The 21,567-nt window shown below is 43.0% G+C and overlaps 1 protein-coding gene across 3 annotated transcripts in view; it reads left to right on the forward strand.

Moving 5' to 3' along the window:
• Positions 1–21,331, forward strand: part of LOC119952451 (U2 snRNP-associated SURP motif-containing protein-like) — a 59,371-nt gene extending 38,040 nt beyond the window's left edge. For 2 of the 3 annotated variants that reach the window (XM_038776218.1, XM_038776220.1), the window contains 7 exons: positions 262–357; positions 2,194–2,263; positions 12,585–12,738; positions 17,802–17,912; positions 18,235–18,491; positions 20,391–20,552; positions 20,781–21,331. In XM_038776218.1, the coding sequence (XP_038632146.1) occupies positions 262–357; positions 2,194–2,263; positions 12,585–12,738; positions 17,802–17,912; positions 18,235–18,491; positions 20,391–20,552; positions 20,781–20,916 (986 nt within the window). In that variant the 3' untranslated portion in view covers positions 20,917–21,331. The remainder of the gene's footprint in view (positions 1–261; positions 358–2,193; positions 2,264–12,584; positions 12,739–17,801; positions 17,913–18,234; positions 18,492–20,390; positions 20,553–20,780) is intronic. The other variant, XM_038776219.1, reaches the window with a different exon arrangement.
• Positions 21,332–21,567: the final 236 nt, after the last annotated feature.

Consider the following 21,567-nt stretch of genomic DNA (forward strand, 5'->3'; position numbering starts at 1 on the left):
TAGCAGTCTTTCAGTATTGCACTGGAATGTCAACTTTGACTGTTGTGCTGTAGTCCTGGAATGGGACTTGAACACACAACATTCTGCTCAGACGAGAGTGCTACCAATTTCATCACAAATGTCAGAGAGAAATCTTGCGGTGATTCACATAATGACAGCCCCTTAGCGATGTTACATTGAAAAGCTTGTTTTGTAAATCAATGTTATTCTATTTGTGGCAAGTTTTGAAAAACATATCTATATTTTATTTTGGATGCTTAGTGGAAGAACTAGTGGCTATTAAAAAGGAAGAACCACTGTTAAAGATTGCGCCTTCAAAATGGGAAACTGTGGATGAATCTGAGTTGGAATCTCATGGTATGAACTTTCAATTTTCTTCAATTTTTATACTCACTACAAACCATTGTACACTATTTTGGACCAACCCTCAATGTCTTTTAATATTTTAACTATCTGTTGCCCAATTAGAAATGTAGGTTTTGAATAAAATTCCCAAATAAGTATTTCTTTTAAATCGGTGTATTTTAAATAATCCTAAACACCTTGCTAAGTAATTTAAAGATCATCTCAAATGTTGGAGTTTGTGGAAGATGGTACAACGCTAACAGCTCAAGGAGATTTTGTAATTAAATAATGGAGGGTGGTATAGTTTTTGCCAAGTAGCTGCATAAGTGAATTATTTGTTGCGTGAAAATCGTGTTAAGACTTTATTTTGATGCATTTTAAAATTTATAAATGATCAGTTTTTGAGAAATATCAGTATTTCTCAAACCCTCTGTTTTGGTGAGATCCAATTTTCTATTAATTCCTCAGGAAAGTCAAAATTGGATAAACTTAGAGGGTTAATTTATTTTACACACAAAATGCGGGAAGAAAATCCACAGCGTTTCTCACCCCCCCCCCCCCCCCCCCCCCCCCCCTTTTTTGTGTTCATATTGTAAAAGAGGGATAAAGAAAAGAAAGGTACATGGCACCAAAAAATAAGAATTATTGTTTCACTTGAGTCTAGAGTCCAGAATCAAAAGTCCAATGGTGAATTCCTTCAAAGATCAGACTGAAACTGATGCTGGATGATCCACTTTTCCAGTAGGATGACTTCTGTACTCAGATGGGCACACAGAGGTGATGGTACAGAGATTCCAGGCAAAACCGTGTAGATGGGATCAGGCATTCAAATCTGGACAGTGTCCTTTTTCAGAGCTGCTGTTTGGTTCATGGAAGATGGCAGACTAATTGGCACTGCAGCAGGGCAGGGTAACAGGTTCTGCTAGCTAGGAGAGTCATGTGACATAACTTTCACATTGCTTTGACAAAGGATGTATATTTCTTTGTCTGGATTCTTGAGATTATTAATATTTCAACCTTTAAGAATTTCAAAAGAGGTTTTTAGATCCTTTGTCCTAGCAAACTAGCAGACCGTTGGCTAAGCCTGGCTTAAATGTATATAGCCTATGTATAATTCCCTTGAAAGTTGGTCTCCTGCAGCTCACTGGGTTGTTAGTGTAATTTTAGAGAGAGCGAGGTGTCAGCTTCTCTGAATGCCAGAACGTTCCTTTTGTTTTGAGTCATGGCAAGCCTTGGCTTCAGTCATTAAGAAGTCTTTGCCCAGTTTTTAAAATTTTGTACATTAGCCGTGTGGTGAAATTGCCTGTTATACACATTGTGGCCTCCCTCCAAGCTGAAGGTTAGGCATGTTAGTCACCTATCCAAAAAGTAATGATAGCACCTCGTTCCTTGTTTGGGCTTCCATGACTGGCCCTTGCAACCCCTAACTGCTTTTATCTTGTTCCGAATGTGGTGTTCATGTTGCTTCTCCCATTGTTGGCTCAGCAATGGCCACCACTCCCAGGAATGCTGCTGGTATTGAATAAGTAGTCAGTTCTCTGATTGATGGTTCACTTTTTCAGGCAGGATTTCAACCCTGAAAGCGATGGGCACCTGAACGATAATTCACTTGCTGCCTGGACATAAAGTCCAGTCAGAGCTCCTGAAATGGCTGAGGCAGGTTGCCCCAAACTTTCCGGCCGTGGTTAGGCCACACTTAGTTAGCAGAATCCTGCCCAATGTGTCACCTGCTTGGATAGATAGCTGTGGTGTAATTGGTATAATATCTGCAGCTCTCATTTGCTCTTTAACAAACACAGAGTTGATTCAACTGAATGAAGTGCTGAAATATAAATTTTAATTTTGCAGCAATTACCATGTCGAAATGGGATATGCTTGACCACCCAGGAGAAGAAGAGAAGATTGAGATTAAGATTAAGTGAGTTTCTTCGAACTAACTTTGTGGGTTAATAACCATATTTCCTTAAGAATGTTAGTGTGCTGTACCATGTTGCTCAAAAGCAAAGTAGCTATCTGTGAATGCAAATTTGCATGACTGTTGATCGTTTATGCTGAAAACATTGGTTTCCTTCACAGCTGCAATCAAGTTTAATAATTAGGCATTCTCCCCGTGTGTGGGTGGGTTTCCTCCGGGTGCTCCGGTTTCCTCCCACAGTCCAAAGATATGCAGGTTAGGTGGATTGGCCGTGCTAAATTGCCCTTAGTGTCCAAAATTGCTCTTAGTGTTGGGTGGGGTTAGGGTGGAGGTGTGGACCTTGGGTCGGGTGCTCTTTCCAAGAGCTGGTGTAGACTCGATGGGCCGAATGGCCGCCTCCTGCACTGTAAATTCTATGAAATTACCTTATATCAGTATTTGCAGTAGAATATTGGATACCCCTAAAGAAAACCTAATAATTAACCAGCACTGCTGCTTCACAGCACCAGGAACCCGGGTTCAATTCCATCCTCGGGTGACTGTGTGAAGTTGGCATTTTCTCCCCGTGTCTGCATGGGCTTCCTCCAGGTGTTCTTGTTTCTTCCCACAGTCCAAAGATTTTCACGTTAGGTGGATTGGCGATGCTAAAATTGGCCCTTAGTGTCCAAAGATATGCAGGTTAGGTGGGGTTATGGGGTTACATGGATGGGGTGGGGAGTGGGCTTCGGTAGAGTACTCTTTCAGAGGGTCGGTGCAGGCTCGATGGGCTGAATAGCCTTCTGCATTGTAGGATTTCTGTGGTTCTAAAATTAATATAAGCAAAGCAGCAATAATGAAGAAATCCATTGTCCTAAAGAATAAAAACCGCTAGGGCAAGTCGGTTTCCATTCCAGGGTTTGAAGTAAATTGATAGTAGTAAAAAGCCATCTGATTCATTAATGTCCTTTATGGAAGGACTGCCCTTTCCTGGTCTGCCTTGCATGTGACTCCAACCCCCACAACAATGTGGTTTACTCTTAACTGCCCTCTGAAATGGCAGCAAGCCACTCGGTGTATCAAACCTTATATGGTCATAAAGGAATGAAATCGTAGGGAACACCCAATATCCATTTAGGCACTGAAACTAGCAACAGCACACCCAGCTCTCTTAACCTTGCAAAAGTCCTCCTTACTAGTATATGGGAGCTTGTTCCAAAATTAGGAGAGCTGTCCCACAAACTAGTCAGGCATCAGCCTGACATAGTCATTTGCACTACAGACAATATCACAGTCACCATCTCTGTGTATGCCCTCTCGCCACATCAGGTCAGATCCAGTAGAGGTGGCAGCATAGTGATATGCAGTCAGGAAAGGGTTGCCCTGTGAGTCCTCAACGTTGACTCCGGACCCAATGAAGTCTCATGGCAGCAGGTAAAGCATGGGACAGGAGGCAGGGAAACCTATGGATGATCACCCAAAGCCAGCCCACCATCAGCTGTTTAATTAGTACTCCTCCATATTGAACACCAATTGAAAGAAACATCGAGGTGGCAAAGGCACAGAATATACTCTTAGTGGGGACTTTAATATCCATCACCAAGAATGGCACAGTACTGAATGAATTGACCTGTCCTGAAAGGATATTGCAGCCAGACTTCCAGGAAAAGCAGCAGGCATACCTGAAAATAAGGTGTCAACCTGGTGAAGTTGCACAGGATTACTTGGATACAAATCAGCAGAAGTTGCAAGTGATAGAGCTAAGCAATCCCACAGCCAATGGATCAGATCTAAATTCTGTAATTCGGCCGCATCTCGTTATCAATGGTGGCAGATAATTAAATAACCCGAGAAAAAGGTTCCATGAATATACCATTCTTAATGCTGGGGGAACCCAGCTCATCAATGCAAAACACAAGGCATTTCCAACAGAAGTGCTGAGTGAATAATTCATCTCTGCCTCCAGGTGTCCTTAATGTCACAGATGACATTCTTCAGCCAATTCTATTCACTCCATGTGATATTAAGGAATAGCTAATGGCACTGGGCCCTGGCACCATTCCGGCAATAACTTGTGCCCCAGAACTAGCCGTGCCCCTAGTTAACCTGTTCCAGTGCTGCGTACAACACTGTTTTCTACCTGGTGAAGTGGAAAATTGCGGACAAAAAGCAAGATAAATCCATCCTGGCCAATTGCCACCGCATCGCCTACTTTCACTTATCAGTAAAGTGATGGAGGGTGTCTTTGGCAGTGCTGTCAAGCAGCACTTACACAGTAATAACCTATGATGTGGAGATGCCGGCGTTGGACTGGGGTGAGCACAGTAAGAAGTCTTACAACACCAGGTTAAAGTCCAACAGGTTTGTTTCAAACACGAGCTTTCGGAGCACGGCTCCTTCTTCAGGTGAAGAAGGAGCCGTGCTCCGAAAGCTCGTGTTTGAAACAAACCTGTTGGACTTTAACCTGGTGTTGTAAGACTTCTTACAGTAATAACCTATTCACTGATACTTTGGATTGGGCTCCACCGGGGCCACTCAGCTCCTGGCCTCATTATAACTATGGTCCAAACATGGACACGAGAGCTGAACTTGAGATGAGTGTGACTACTCTTTTTTTAAAATAAATTTAGATTACCCAATTATCTTTTCCAATTAAGGGGCAATTTAGTGTGGCCAATCCACCTACTCGGCACTTTTTTGGGTTGTGGGGGCAAAACCCACGCAGACACGGGGAGAATGTGCAAACTCCACATGGACAGTGACCCAGAGCCGGGATCGAACCTGGGACCTCAGCGCCGTGAGGCAGCTGTGCTAACCACTAGGCCACCGTGCTGCACTGAGTGTGACTACTCTTGACATCAAGGCAGCATTTGATAGAGTATGCCATCAAGGAATCCGAGCAACTTTGAAGTAATTGGGAATCGGGGGAAAACACTCGATGTCAATTATCTCAGTCACAGGATATTGCTGCAGGAGTTACTAGATCCAACCAACTTCACTTGCTTCCTCAATGCCCTTTCCTCCATAATGAGGTCAGAAGTGGGGATGTTTGCTGATGATTGCACAATGTTCTGAGCGATTGGAGACTACTCCGATGCTGAAGCAGTCCATGCCCATATGCAGCAAGACCCAGACAACGTTCAGCCTTGGCTGACAATTGCTAAGTAACATTGCACTACTCAAGTGCCTGGCAGTTAGCAGCAAGGCTTGGACCTGAATATTAAAGCAGTTTTGACATTTCTCAAAGACATTCGGGCAGCACGGTAGCATGGTGGTTAGCATAAATGCTTCACAGCTCCAGGGTCCCAGGTTCGGTTCCCGGCTGGGTCACTGTCTGTGCGGAGTCTGCACGTCCTCCCCGTGTGTGCGTCGGTTTCCTCCCACAGTCCAAAGATGTGCGGGTTAGGTGAATTGGCCATGCTAAATTGCCCGTAGTGTCCTAAAAAAAAAAGTAAGGGGGGGGGGTTGTTGGGTTACGGGTATAGGGTCGATACGTGGGTTTGAGTAGGGTGATCATTGTTCGGCACAACATCGAGGACTGAAGGGCCTGTTCTGTGCTGTACTGTTCTATGTTCTATGTAGCTAAGAAAAGGTGGTGGGTCTGTTAATTAAGGATTACATTAGTATAGTAGTGTGACCTGACCTTGGCTCGCAAGAGGTAGAACCAGTTTTGGTAGAATTAAGAAAACACTATCCTAGAGCTTTCTGTATTATCAGAGTTAAATCGATTCCATATTCCTGATAGTAAGAAGTCTTACAACACCAGGTTAAAGTCCAACAGGTTTGTTTCAAACACGAGCTTTCGGAGCGCTGCTCCTTCCTCGGGTGAATGGAGGTATGTTCCAGAAATATTTATATAGACAAAGTCAGAGATGCCAGACAATGCTTGGAATGCGAGCATTTGCGGGTAATCAATTCATTACAGATCCAGAGATAGGGGTAACCCCAGGTTAAAGAGGTGTGAATTGTCTCAAGCCAGGACAGTTGCTAGGATTTTGCAAGTCCAGGCCAGATGGTGGGGGATGAATGTAATGCGACATGAATCCAAGATCCCGGCTGAGGCCACACTTATGCGTGCGGAACTTAGCTACAAGTTTTTGCTCGGCAATTCTGCGTTGTCGCGTGTCCTGAAGACCGCTTTGGAGAACGCTTACCCGGAGATCAGAGGCTGAATGCCCTTGACTGCTGAAGTGTTCCCCGACTGGAAGGGAACATTCCTGCCTGGTGATGGTCGCACGATGCCCGTTCATTCATTGTCGCAGTGTCTGCATGGTCTCGCCAATGTACCATGCTTCGGGACATCCTTTCCTGCAGCGTATGAGGTACATTGGTCAAGTCGCACGAGTTTGTGCCGCATACCTGGTGGGTGGTGTTTCCACGTGTAATGGTGGTATCCATGTCGATGATCTGGCATGTCTTGCAGAGATTGCTCTGGCAGGGTTGTGTGGTGTCGTGGTCGCTGTTCTGAAGGCTGGGTAATTTGCTGCAAACAAACATATTCCTGATAGTTAACAAACTCTAAAGGCTGAAAGACGTTGTGGGGTCTAAGTTGAAGCATACTGAATTAGGGTGTGATTTTTTTTTTGATTGCCTATTTTCAAAGTACTCAGAGTAGCAGAATTATCCCTTCTAATGTTCACATTCTCTGTTGCTTACACCGCCTTTTGAACTTGGAATCGAGTGAGAGCCAAGGCTTTCTGCTGGGATAAAGTCCATCCAGCCTTCTGCATTTTTAAAAATAAATTTTAAAATTTATGTTTGTATTGACCTGGAAAGCTCATTCACTGTAAGTTGCAACAAATCGCCTAGATTTAAATGTGCAGATCTACTATTGAAGTAGTGCTATTGAGTTGGTACACCAGTCTGCTTGTCCCAGTCTCTGTATTGCTGCAGTGCTTGAAAATCCACTTTCATACAGTAAACCGTTTGGTGATTCATTTATGTTCTGGTTAGAGGGCACTATTTGATTCGTAGCTGGACCAACTGCAGTTATTTTGTGCCTCAAGACTGAGAATCACAATTGTTTGAATTGGGGAGCTGATAGAGTGCTTCCATATTGATTTCAGACTGGCTGATTCAGAGAAATAGTCCATGTAAGGACTCTGCACCGATGCTTTGTCAGTCAATTCACCGGTGTACTTCACTTGGCCCAAAGAGGAAATTCTGGCAGGTCAAGAAAGGATTTTATTCTTGACTTTCACTGTTCCAACCTTTGTGATGTTTCCTTATTGCAGACTTGCAATAATTGAGAAAAATTCTTGAAAGAAAATGTTGCTCCGCTTCATTTTGCAATTACCCACGACATTAGCTACTTATGATGGGCCCTTTGTATGGAAACTAGCTGGAAGATGTTATAGCTCAATTATTTTAAATACAGCAGTCTGTTTTGCTTATAAGCTTAGACAGATCTCTTTTGGCAGGCTTGTTCTTGATTGTTTGGGATAGAGTTCCAGCGATAGATTTATTACCTTAAATATAAACACCACCAGTTTAACAGGAAGCTTTCCATTAAGAAAGGCCTAAAATGTTAAGTGGAACAAAATTGTTTTCTGGTGTTCATCCAGACGTCTGTATTGAGTTATTTGTGGAGTTCATTCCAGCATGTGTTGAACCTGAAATCAAATTCCTAGGTGTATAATCTAATTCATTTTCCAAAAGATGCATTTAGGAATATTTTCAGTTTCCTGGGTAGTCATGGGTCATGTTTACTCCAAGTGATTTTTATTGGGCCCTGAATTTAATTTCCCATAACATGAATATCATTATTTCAAACTTGCATATTCAACAAATATAAAATTATTTTCACGGAACTTGTGGGCACAATAACATTGGGCTTATCTGAAATATCCCAGGCAACGAAACACTCATTATGACAGGCTGATCAAGCAGCAAATTTTCACCAGATTGCAGTAAATTTCAGGTACAGCTAGAAAAGATTCCGCTTTCTACTTGTTACTACATAAACTAGCACATCTAATATATAGATGACAAATTAGTATATTATCTTACTGTAACAAAAATAATCCTATTTGTGTCACATGAGCAACTTTTTGACTCTTACGGAATCGTACCATTAGCACCAGCATTTTAAAATAGAATGTTTTTCTTAAATGTGTTTTTCATGGTATCCTGGATAAGAAATTCTCATCAAAAGTCAGGATTTTTCTTTATAATTAGCCCAAGATGTAGAAGGAAACCTCTGGAGAGATGTTAGATTTCCTGTACTTCCGTGCTATTCTTTTGTGTCCAAAAATAAACTTTATTTGTAAAATTTATATGATAGTTCAAAGTTGATATTACGTAAGGTGTATACCAAACAGCTTCTTCCAATACGGCATGTTCCTCACTTTGTTTACAATTACAGTTAATATTTACAAGATTTTGTTACATGCCAAACATACAGACTGAGTGGTTTTACCCAGTTTCCAGCCTCTTGGTGTACTATGGCTGAAAGGTTTGAAGACAGTGACCTTTTAATACATGTTATTGTTTGAATTTGATATCCATGACTGTGATTTGACAGGTCTACTCTTGTGTAGGTTTTGTGCTTAGATCAGCTGACTTATTATTTTTTTAAATAAACATTTTACCGAGGTATTTTTGGTTTTACTACAACAACAAAATAAACAATGTACATGAATCTATAAACATAGCGCAAAAGCCTGCTTCCTCCCTTATAGGTCCCACCTTTATTAACCCCCTACTCTAAGCTAAACTAACCCCCCCCCCTTCTGCTGACGATTAATTTTCCGCAAAGAAGTCGACGAACGGTTGCCGCCTCTGGGCGAACCCTAACATTGACCCTTTCTTGGCCGCAGTGGATAGCACTGGGACTGTGGCGCTGAGGACCAGGGTTCGAATCCCGGCTCTGGGTCACTGTCCGTATGGAGTTTGCACATTCGTCCCATGTCTGCATGGGTTTCACCCCACAACCCAAAGATGTGCAGGTTAGTAGATTGGCCATGCTAAATTGCCCTTAATTGGAAAAAAAAATAATTGGGTACTCTAAATTTATTTTAAAAAAACATTGACCCTCTCAAAGCGAACCTGATTTTCTCCAACCAGAGAAAGCTAGCCATGTCAGATAGCCAGGTCTCCGACTTCAGGGGCTTTGAGTCCCTCCAGGCTAACAATATCCATCTCCGGGCTACTAGGGAAGCAAAGGCCAGAACATTTGCCTCTTTCTCCTCTTGGATACCCGGATCTTCGACACCCCGAAAATCGCCACCTCTAGACTCGGTGCCACCCTTGTTTTTAACACCGTGGACATGACATCTGCAAATCCCTGCCAGAATCCCCTAAGCTTTGGACATGTCCAGAACATGTGGACATGGTTCGCTGGCCCTCCCGTACACCTTGCGCACCTATCTTCTACCCCAGAGAACTTGCTCATCCGGGCCACTGTCATGTGAGCCCGGTGAACGACCTTGAATTGAATCAGGCTGAGCCTGGCACATGTTGTGGACGCGTTGACTCTACTCAACGCGTCCACCCAGAGACCATCCTCTATCTCTCCTCCCAACTCCTCCTCCCACTTGCGCTTCAGCTCCTCAGTCTGCGTATCCTCTGACCCCATGAGTTCCTTATAGATGTCGGAGACCTTCCCTTCTCCCACCCACACTCTGGAAACTACCCTATCCGGCTATATTCGCCACCCAATAGTAGTTACTGAAGTTCGGCAGCGCCAGCCCGCCCTTTTCCCGGCTCCGCTCAAGCATCCCCTTTTTTACTCGCGGGGTCTTACCCGCCCTTGGTGGTAGGAGCGGGAAGGTTGAGACCTGCCTTCGTAGGAAGTCCCACACCTGCAGGTACCTAAATTAATTTCCCCTCGCCAATTCAAATTTCTCCTCCAGCTCCCTCAAGTTAGGAAAGCTCCCCTCTATAAACATATCCCCCATCCTCTCAATCCCTGCTCTCTGCCATCTCCGAAATCCCCCGTCCATCCTTCCCGGGGCAAACCGGTGATTGTTACAAATTTGGAGACCAGACCGGTGCTCCCTCCGTTCCCACATGCTTCCTCCATTGCCCCCAGACTCTCAGGGCAGCCACCACCACGGGGCTGGTGGAGTACCATGCCGACGGGAACGACAGAGGCACCATTATCAATGCCCCCAAGCTGGTTAACTTACATGAAGCCACTTCCATATGCTCCCATGCCGACCTTCCCCCCACCACCCACTTCCTAATCATGGCTATATTCGCCACCCAATAGTAGTTACTGAAGTTCGGCAGCGCCAGCCCGCCCTTTTCCCGGCTCCGCTCAAGCATCCCCTTTTTTACTCGCGGGGTCTTACCCGCCCATACAAAGCCAGTGATCACTTTGTTGGCACGTTTAAAAAAGGACCGCGGAATAAAGATAGGGAGACACTGAAACATAAACAGGAATCTCGGGAGGACCGTCATCTTCACCGTCTGGACCCTCCCAGCTAATGACAATGGGAGCATGTCCCACCTTTGGAAATCGTCCTTCATTTGGTCTACCAGTTGGGCCAAATTTAGTTTGTGCAGCCGTTCCTATTCCTGCGCCATTTGGATGCCTAGATACCTAAAGCTTCCCCCTAGCACTGTAAACGGCAGTTACCCCAGTCGCCTCTCCTGTCCCCTTGCCTTGATGGCAAACATCTCACTTTTCTCCATATTTAGATCATACCCTGAAAACCGGCCAAATTCCCCCAGAAACCTCATGATTTCTTCCATCCCTCTGCTGGGTTCGATACATGCATGAGCAGGTCATCTGTGTAAAGCGAGACTCTGATCCCCCCCCCCAGCAGCTTCTCGAACATGCCTGCTGTGTCTGTCCCAGCTTCCGCTCCTTCGGACCCCTCCAGGAGCCCAGCAATCTCAAGTTCTGCAGGTGGGACCTGTTCTCTAGGTCCTCCAACTTCTCCAGGAGCCTTTTCTGCTGGTCTCTCAGCATCCCCACCAACTCCACCGCAGTTTGATGTTCCTCCAGGTCAGCCAGCGCCTTCTCTACTTTCTGGATAACCGATCTTGGGCATCCAATCTAAGCTCCAGCTGCGCAATTGCCTCTTTAATTTGTTCCAAGCAGTCCTGCTTCAGCTTGGCAATGCCCTCCTGGGTAACTTGTATCAGCTGCTCTGTTGACTACTGGGTCGACAAGCCAGAGCTCCGGTTGTCCGCCATGCTGTCCCCCGGTGCAGGTTCAGCCCAAGTCTCTGTTCTTCTGTTTCTGCCTTTGTGAGCACTTCTAATCCTCCTCTCCAAGCACCGATGTGGGAATCCAGTACACAATTGCCTCTGTCATTGATTTTTCAAATCAAGTCCGGTAAAAAATCAGGGGGGGAAAGGGCCAAAAGTCCGACCCGAGCGGCAGCCACCAAATGTGTGACTTACTCCTTCATAGTCGCCACCAGAAGTCCCCTGAATTATTATTTTAATAACTGCTAGTTCAGACCTCTATACTTTGTAGGATGAGGTAATGAAGACTTTGTGGAGGGTGAGGTAATGAAGACTAAAGTTAGGTTTTGTGTAGTTTGGGTGTTCATAGAAAGGAAGTTTGTCCACATGTCAGGATCTTCCAGGGAAACATACAAAGGAAGCATCGGCAATAGTGCATGTGGGGAGTTGGGGAAGACCAGGCAAGGCTAAACTTAAATGGTCCAAATCTTCAGGTGACTGATTCATCTATAATTTTCCCAGTTGGCTTCTAAGTCCTGTAGTCTAAGCAGACTTCTTCTATTGAATGATGACCCCAGCAGAACAAATTATCTTAACTTTGCTTAAAGTTTGCAACTGAAAATTTAGTTTAACCACAGATGATAAAATGAAGCTTAACTGAATGCAGCCATTTAGACTACTACAGTTGGGAGAAAATTATGGCCTGTTGCTATACATTTCAAATCTTGGTATTTACTATCCATGTGAATTACATTGATAGGTTTTAAACCTATCAGTGTTTGAATAATAAGTACATTGATCCATATAGTCGGTTAGCTCAGTTGGCTGAACGGCTGGTGTGTGATGCAGAGCAATACCAACAACTCGTGTTCCATTCCCATACCGGCATGAAGGCTCCGTCTTCTTCACCTTGTCCTTGCCTGATATCTGGTGACCCTCGGGTTTACCACCACCTGTCAGGTCTCTCAAAAGGGAAAGCAGCTATGGTGATCTGGGGCTATGGCAACTTTCACTTCAATCGTACAGTCCATGCTGACATTTTCTTAAGTTCCTAGTGTGTGCTAATCAGTACCGTAGAAAATATGCATGCAGATGTGGCTAGTCTAATGTTAACAGGTGTATCTTTTTGCACTTATGCCTAAACAGTTATGTGCATTGCAGCAATTTACATTCATAGAGCGGTTAATTCTAAGTGTTTTCTGATTTACAGAGAGGAAATAAAAGAGGAATCAGAGGAGGAGGAGGAGGTGGAGGATATTGAGTCCGAAGAGTCATTAGGACAGAAGGAAGAGTCCTATGATTCAAAATCTCAAAAAATGTTAGAAATGTCCGAAGAGAAACGTGCCAAGCTGCGAGAAATTGAGGTAGTACGAACTGAGCTTGTACTAAAACTTGGGTGTGTTTTAATAGATTTTTTTTTGCAGAAAATTTAAAAAGTGGTTTGAAGGATCAGTTTAGCAATGGTATTGCTGCCTTTCATAACTTTGTCATCTTGTTTATAAAAGTTGTCTCTTCTGTAGGTATAGAATGATGGATGGAGCGATGCAAAGACTGAAGGCACTTGAATATAGAAACTAATATTTTAATAGTTAAAAAGGAACAGCATTTTGATAAATTGTGAAATAGTTCTAACTATTGTTGAGGCCGAAAACTTGCTTTGAAGTAGGGCAGTTGTTTACTGTTCTGAACTGCATGCAGATGTAGCTAGCCCAGTATTGAAATGCCATCTGTTGTTAATGGCATTATTTAGCAATACCTCTTCACATTTTTGGCGGCATAGCAACAAAAGACAGCTTTTGAATAAATGGGGAATGGGTGACCATGTTATCAGTTCTGTTAACCATCTTTCCTGTTTGTGGTGTCCCATTCTTTCTACTTCGTATGTCTGTAATACAACATGCGTTTCCTCCTACTCTGACAGTGAGAAACTTGGAAAATGCTCCTGTAATCACAGCTTTCCTAGTTCTTTACGTACTGCGAACTGGCCCAGGAGCTCTGTGTTTTAGGTGCATCTTGCAGTGTATCATGCTGTAGCAGATTTGGTGGTGGAGGAGAGGAGTAAAGGGCACAGATTTTTTTTGTGTCTCATGTTCTAGCTGTCTGGCAACACTATGCTAATGTAAGACCCGTTAACCATGTTTGAACGAGGTGCTCTGGATAACACATCCAGTTTTATTGCATTTTTATTAGGAATCCCGTTGAAGTATAAAGAAATTGGAATATCACAATAATTTTTCAAAGTGTGGTTTCAACTAGTTGAGAATATTGCAGAGAGAACCTAATGCAAACAAAGGAGATAGGAGCTGGAGTAGGCCTTTTTGTTCCTTGGAACCTGTTCTGCCATTTAATAAGGTCATGGCTGATCTACCTCAACACATATTGCAGCATGATCCCCACATTGCTTAATTCCCTTAGTATCAAAAAATCTATTGTACAACATACAAAGTAGGAGCAGGAGTAGACCATGTAGTCTCTCGTGCCAACTCTGCCTTTTAGTATGATCATGGTTGATCTTTGGTTTCAGCTCCACTTTCTCACTTGTTCGCCATATCCCTTAATTCCATGAGGGACCAAACATCTACTAATCTCAGCCTTAAATATATTCAGTGACGTAGCATCCACAGCCTTCAAGTAGAGGATTCCAGAGATGCAAAACACTTTTGAGTGAAGAAACATCTCTTCATCTCAGTCCTAAATTATTGGCGCCTTATCCTGAGGCTGTGTCCCCTTGTTCTAGATTCGCCAGCCAGGGAAACAACCTCTATCTTGTGTTCAGAAACTTGTACCTTTCATTTATCTAAAGTCCGGAGAATATAAGCCCAGTTAACTCAGTCTCTCATCCCAGTGAACATTTGAAAAAATGAAATGAAAATCGCTTATTGTCACGAGTAGACTTCAATGAAGTTACTGTGAAATGCCCCTAGTCGCCACATTCCGGCGCCTGTCCGTGGAGGCTGGTACAGGAATCGAACCGTGCTGCTGGCCTGCTTGGTCCTCTTTAAAAGTCAGCGATTTAGCCCAGTGAACTAAACCAGCCCTATTTGCTGTACCGCCTCCCAAGGCAAGTATATCTTTCCTTAAATATGGACACCAAGATTGTCCACAACACCGCAGGTGTGGTCTCAGCCAAGCCCTGTACAATTGTAGCAAGACATCCTTATTCTTGTAGTGCAATCCTCATGCAATAAAGGTTAACATGCTATTTGCTACACGATTGCTTGCTGTATCTACATTTTGTGTCCCTTGTATGAGTAAACCCAAGTCCCTTTGGATATCAACATTTACAAGTTTCACTTTTGAAAAAATATTCTGCTTTTCGACTTGTGCAACCATAGTAAAAATCCTCATACTTCTCCACTATATTCCATCTGCCTTATTGCTCACTCATTAAATGTGTCAGTATCTCTTTGCAATCTCCCCCAAGTCCTTAGCTTAAATTCCCACCTAGTTTTGAATCATTACTTAAATTGGATACATTCTCTCACTCCATCTAAGTCATTAATATAGATTGTAAATGGCTGAGGCCCCAGCACTGATACTTGCAGCATACCCCATAAGTCACAGCTTGCCAACTTGAAATGCCCTGTTTAACCCCACACTTCTTGTCTGTTAAGGAACCTCTGTCCATGCTGATATGTTACCTCCAACTCGCATTAGTCCTTAGCATGAATATTAACTTTTTGTGTGACACCTTATCGAATGCCTTTAGAAATAGAAGTATGCTACTTCTACTAGTTCCCCTTTATTTACCCTTCTAGTTACATCCTCAAATAAATTTGTCAAGCAAGATTTCCCTTTTGTGAAATCATGTGAAATGTGTGAAGTTGCTCTTGAATACTCTTGAGCATCTGTAATCCTCTGGGGTAGAGATTCCAAAGATTCACAGCCTATGGGTGAAGAAATCTCTCCTACCCTTCAGAGACTGCCTCTAGATCTGAATTCTCCAGTCAATTACTCTCCTCAATGATTAAGGAGCCCAGCACATCTGTGCAAAAGACAAGGCTGAAGCATTCGTAACAATCTTCAGCCAGAAGTGCCTAGTGGATGATCCATTTTGGTTCCTCCGGAGGTACCCAGCATCACAGATGTCAGTCTTCAGCCAATATAATTCACTGCACATTATATCGGCTAAAGGCCCTCGATACTGCAAAGGTTATTGGTTCTGACAATAGTACTGCAGACTGCCAAGCTGCCAGTACAGCTTTAATACTGGCATCTACCCGGTAATATGGAAAATTGTCCATGCGTCCTAAACACAAGAAACAGGACCAACCCAATTCAACCAGTTACTACCCTATCAGCCTACTCTCCATCATCAGCAGAGTGATGGAAGGAGTCATCAACAGTGCTATCAAGCAACACTTACTCAGCAATAACCAGCTCACGGGCGCTCAGTTTGGGTTCTGCCAGGGCCTGTCAGCTCCTGACTTCACTACAGCCATGGTTCATACGTGAACAAAAGAGCTGAATGCCGGAGGTGAGAGTGACTGCCCTTGATATCGCGGCAGCATTTGACTGTATGGCATCAAGGAACCCTAGCTAAACTGGAGTCAATGGGAAAAACTCTCCGCTGCTTGGAGTCATACCTGGCACAAAGGAAGATGGTTGTGACGGTTGGAGGTCAATCATCTCACTGCTGGAGTTCCTCAGGCTAGTGTTCTAAGCCTAACCATGTTCAGCTGCTTCATCAATGACCCGCCTTCCATAAGGTCAGAAGTGAGGATGGTCACAGATGACTGCACAATGTTCAGCGCCATTTGCAACTCCTCAGATAATGAAGCAGTCCATGTCCAAATGCAGCAAGACCTGGACAATATCCAGGTTTGGGCTGACAAGTACCAAGTTACATTTGCGCCACACAAGTGCCAGGCAATGACCCATCTCCTACAAGAGAAAATCTAATCATCGCCCCATGACATTCAGTAGCTTTACAATCGCTGATTCTCCACAATCAACATCCTGGGGGTTACCATTGATCAGAAATTGAACTGGACTAGCCATATTAATACTGTGGCTACCAGGGCAGGTCAAAAGGCTAGGAACCCTACGGCAAGTAACTTAGCTCTTGAACCCCCCCCCCCCGCCATAGCCTGTCCACAATCTGCAAGGGACAAGTCAGGAGTGTAATGGAATACTCTCCACTTGCCTGGATGAGTGCAGCTCCAACACTCAAGAAACTCGACACTGTCCAGGGTAAAGCAGCCCACTTGTTTGCTTCTCCTTCCACAAATTCGTAATCCCTCCAACACCGTTGAACAGTGGCAGCCATGTGTACCATCTACAAGATGCACTGCAGGAACTCACCAAGGTTCCAAACCTACAACTACCATCTACATGGACAAGAGCAGCAGATACTTGGGAATCACCACCCGCAGGTTCCCCTCCAAGTAACTTATCACCCCGAGTTGGAAATATATTGCTGTTCCTTCACTGTCGCTGGGTCAAAATCCTGGAACTGTCTCCCTGACAGCAATGTGGGTGTATCTTCCCGTCAGGAACTGCAGAGGTTCAAGAAGGCAATTCGCCACCACCTTCTGAAGGGCAACTAGGCAACTGAAGTGCAGTAACTGCTGGTCTAACCAGCGATGCCCACATCCCAGTCAGCACCTACACCATCAATCTCCTGAAGATGCGTACAGTTTTCATATGAGATAACCTCTCATTCTTCGAGGTTTTATGGAATATAGGCCAATTCTACTCTTTCTCTCATAGTATAATCACCGTGTCCAGGAATCAGTCTAGTGAACCTTTGTTAAACTCCCACTAGGGAAAGTATATCCTCCCTAGGCTAACGAGACCAGAACTCTACACATTGTTCCAGGAGTGATCTCCCCAAAGCCCTATGTAATTGTAGTAAGACATCTTGCCTCTTTTACTCCAACACTCTTATAAGAAAGACTAGCCGCATCTAATTATTCACTGTGTCTGCAGGTTAACTTAGTTTGATTCATGTTTAATGATGTATTTTTGTTTGGGGTGGCACAGTGGTTAGCACTTCTGCCTCACAGCCAGGGACCCAGGTTCAATTCTGGCCTCGGGTGACTGTCTGTGTGTAGTTTGTACATTCTCCCCGTGTCTGCGCGGGTTTCCTGCGGGTGCTCTGGTTTCTTCCCACAGTCCAAAAGATGTGCGGTTGGGTGGATTGCCCCTTAATGTCCAGTGATGTGCAGGTTAGGTTATGGGATTGCAGGAATAGGGTGGCGTGGACACTCGTGAATGTGCTCGTTTGAAGTGTCTGCGCTGATGGGCCGAATGGCTGCCTCCTGCAATGTAGTGATCTATGACGCCCAGTTTCTTCTGAACATCGACATTTTCCAGTCTCAGCATATAAAATTTATTCTGCTTGATCCACAAACAAACTTGTTTTCCTTTTTTTTTAATGACAAATTTGTTTTAAATTGATAGCTTTTCATTTCTTTCTTGTTAGCTAAAAGTAATGAAATTTCAAGATGAATTGGAATCGGGTAAAAGGACTAAGAAATCGGGAATGACTTTTCAACAGCAGGTTGAGCATTATAGAAGTAAACTATTACAAAAGGTAAGACAGTTAACTGTAGCTGGCTGGTTTCCTGAGGTTGAGCACAGAATCAGCAACTGGCTTTCTGCACAGTAAATCAATTGTAACATCGTAAAGGTATGAGGAAGTATAAATGACTCGAGGATAGAGGGCAGAGACAAAGTGTAAAAGCAATTGTTCCTGCCGTTTCCCTGATGTTAAAAAAAATATCAAGCTTTGCATGATTTTCTTAATATAAAATTTGACCTGAAAAGGAAGTTATTGCAGTTCATAGTTTACATTTTAGATAAAGCCTAAATATTTACATAAATATGATGGCAAAAGAAACTTTTTCTTTCTGTAGGAAAAGGAAAAAGACCAGGATAAAGAATTAGAAAAAGAACTTGGGGAACCTGAGAAAATAAAAGATACAAGCAAAGAGAAAGATAAAAAGGAAAAAGATAGAACTGAAGAGCGGAGCAAAGATCGAGATCGGGATAAAGTCAAGAGCAAAGATAAAGACAAGAACAAGATGAAGAACAAGGAAAAAGAGCGCGGTAAAGATCGAGCACGGACTAAAGAGAAGCACAAGGAAAAAGGGAATTCCTTGTCACCCTCCAGGTAAATAAATATAGGAAATAGTAAAGTGGAGGAAACCACTGGAATTCTGGTGTTGGGCCGGTACTCAACTGGAATTGAAATCATTCACAAACCATCTTCACCAAATTTCAGAAGCTGCCCGTAATCCTGTAGCTATATTCGTCAATGGCCCTTGTCTTTCAACACCTCAGTTTTTCACATTACTTTAGTCAAGTTATCAAGGCAGTTTTATGGTGTTCTTACCTTTTGGCCCATGGAGCAAGTTCCATGAAAAATATGTACTATTAACCCTATCCATATTCTTGTTGAGCTGCTGCAGTGAAATTACAGTCAGTCTGGATTTGGTTCTTATGATGAGGCTTTGTCTTGCATTAAAAATGTCAGTGTGAACATTTCAATTTTCTTACATGACTTAACATTCAGACCGAAGTGTGAATCGCTCACTAATTTGGACATTGTTCTTTCACCTGTGGAACCTGAACTGGTATTTAGACTGAATAGGATAACGTTTGCTGCCTCCTGCTATTCTGTTGTCTTCTGTTGTAAGATGTTCTGTGAAGAAAGTTGGGCAGTCTCAATTTAGTTTCTGGTAAGCATAAAGTTAATATATAGGTATTAAAATTCTTAACTATTGGAATCCATGTCTGTCTTTGGCAGAAGTGCTTGCCCCACTAGGCTGGGTAAAATAAACTCTCCTTTGTCTCAATTAAAGAATGCAACTTCTGATCAAGACTTCTGGCAATTGATGGGCACAACAACTATCCTACCTCATGTCATTATATAAGCATTGTGTCCTGGAGTACTGTGTACTAGTCTTCGTATGTAGGGAAGGATGTAAATGCATTGGAAGCAGTTCAGAGAACCGTTACCATACTAATAACTGGAATGGATGGGTTGTCTAACGAGTAAAAGTTGAATGAGCTAGGTTTGTAACTGCAGGCGTTTTGAAGCATAATACAGGAACATACAAGCTCCTGATGGGTCTTGATAGGATGGATGCAGAAAGAAAGTTTCTCCTTGTGAAATAATCTAGAATTAGGGGTCACTGTTTACACATAAGGGTTTGCCCATTGAAGACAAAGTTGAGGAGAATTTTCTTCTTTGAGGGTCATGAGTTTTTGGAACTCTTCCTCAAAAGGCAGTGGGCAAAGAGTTTTAAAATATTTTTAAGGCAGAGATAGATGGATTTCTGTTAAGCAATGGGTGAAAGATTTTTGGGGGTAATCAGAAATGTGTTGAGGCTATCATTTGGAGCAGGCTCAAGTGGCTGAATGGCTGCCTCCTGCTCCTAAGGAGTACGAATGTATGTTCATATGTCCGCACAGATGTGACCTACACTTGATTACTGCAACTATAACATGGACATTGTTCGATTGGTGAAGTCATACATTAGTAGTTTGTGATTCAGAACTGTTTGACTCTTAAACCAAGCATTTAAGCTTTTCAATAAAAGCAGGGTGAGTGGGGAAGCATTAGCCCAGTAAGCTTCTCCACAGCTCAGGAAATAACATAGAAAGAGGTTTGTTTGAAATCGCATTAATCTTGCTAGTAGAAAATAAAGCGTTACTGAACATTCACATATGTCATAAACTTCAGAAAAAATAAGTTTAGGGCAGCACTGTGGCACAGTAATTAGCACTGCTGCCTTGCTGCAGAAGACCCGGATTCAATCCTGGCCTCGAGTCACTGTCCGTGTGGAGTTTGCACATTCTCCCTGTGTCTGCGTGGGTCTCACCCTCAGAACCCAATGATGTGCAGGGTAGGTGCATTGGCCATGCTAAATTGCCCCTTAATTGGAAATAAAATAATTGGGTACTGCAAATTCATTTTTAAAAATAAGATAAATAAGTTAAGCCATGATGTTGTGATAAGTTTTAACTAGTCTATTTGAAAATACTTAATATTTACATTGTGTTTCAGAAAAAGGTGTACAAGCTCCCCAAGTCCCTCAAGAAGCATCAGATGTGAAATATCCGTCTCTCCTTGGTCTGAGAGGTCCCAGCTAAAAGAAAATACCTTGTCGAGGTCTCCATCCCCTGCATATAGAGATTCCCCAAGACAGAGCAGCAAACGAAAAAAAAGGTGGGTACATCTATCAATGAAGAAAATTTGAAAAGGTGCATTATACAATTGGTTGGTTGACCTACCACTAAGTATATGGAATTTACTTAGCATGTACGTTAACTAGTGGAAATATACACCAAAATAGTTTTCAAATGTGTCCATCAATATACAGGCTTCTAATTTCAGATTAAATCTTCTTTTGGAATTATTTATGCTTTCATTTATTTAACCCAATTGTTTTGATAGATCTTGGTCCAGATCTAAATCACCTAAAAAGTCGAAGCACTCTCATTCAGGTTCTCCGAAGAAATCAAGGCGGTCGAGGTCACGTTCAAGGACTCCTCACCGGTCTCACAAAAAGTCAAAGAAGAACAAGCGCTGACAATTCATTAGCTTTGCCTTTGCGCTATTATGTACATAAAGGATGATGCAGCATTTTTTGTACTTTGTTTTGCCCCTTTGTTACTCTCTTCCATTTGTTTTATAGATGGAATAAATATTTGCTTTTGTATTTGGATAACTGCAACTCATGTTTAAAATGGGAATGTGATTCAGATCTGAAAATGGTGATCAATTAGAAATAATCTGTGTAATTGTTGTTCTTGCCAATGTAAAGAATTCACTTCTGCGCCCCGACCTGGTTTTGCTTTTGCTTCAATACAAGTGTTGTGGTTTTTTATTTACACAGATGAAGAGCTGCAGGGCCAGTATTTTTGTTTTGTTTTGTGACCCACAAGCATCTCTGTTCATTTTCTGTAATTATCACAACATTTAAATAAAGTTTTGTGGCTCCTTTCTTGATGATGTTGATTTTTTTGTATTAAAGTGTAACTTTTTGACTTAAAAGGTTTTACCAAATAGTTTTACCACAGTGAAGACCTCCTGCCTCAATACGATTGCATACAAGCCGCAGTGGGTGCTCCAGTCTTGAACAGGTTTCCAGCACAGTTTTTCAGCTCTCCAGATCTGATCCTCCGAGAGCGAAAACCCAAGTCTGTGCAGCCATTTGTTTGGACAGCCAGGGTCCATTCTG

The sequence above is a fragment of the Scyliorhinus canicula genome, chromosome 17, assembly GCF_902713615.1.
Source record: "Scyliorhinus canicula chromosome 17, sScyCan1.1, whole genome shotgun sequence".
In the NCBI taxonomy this organism is placed as follows: domain Eukaryota; kingdom Metazoa; phylum Chordata; class Chondrichthyes; order Carcharhiniformes; family Scyliorhinidae; genus Scyliorhinus; species Scyliorhinus canicula.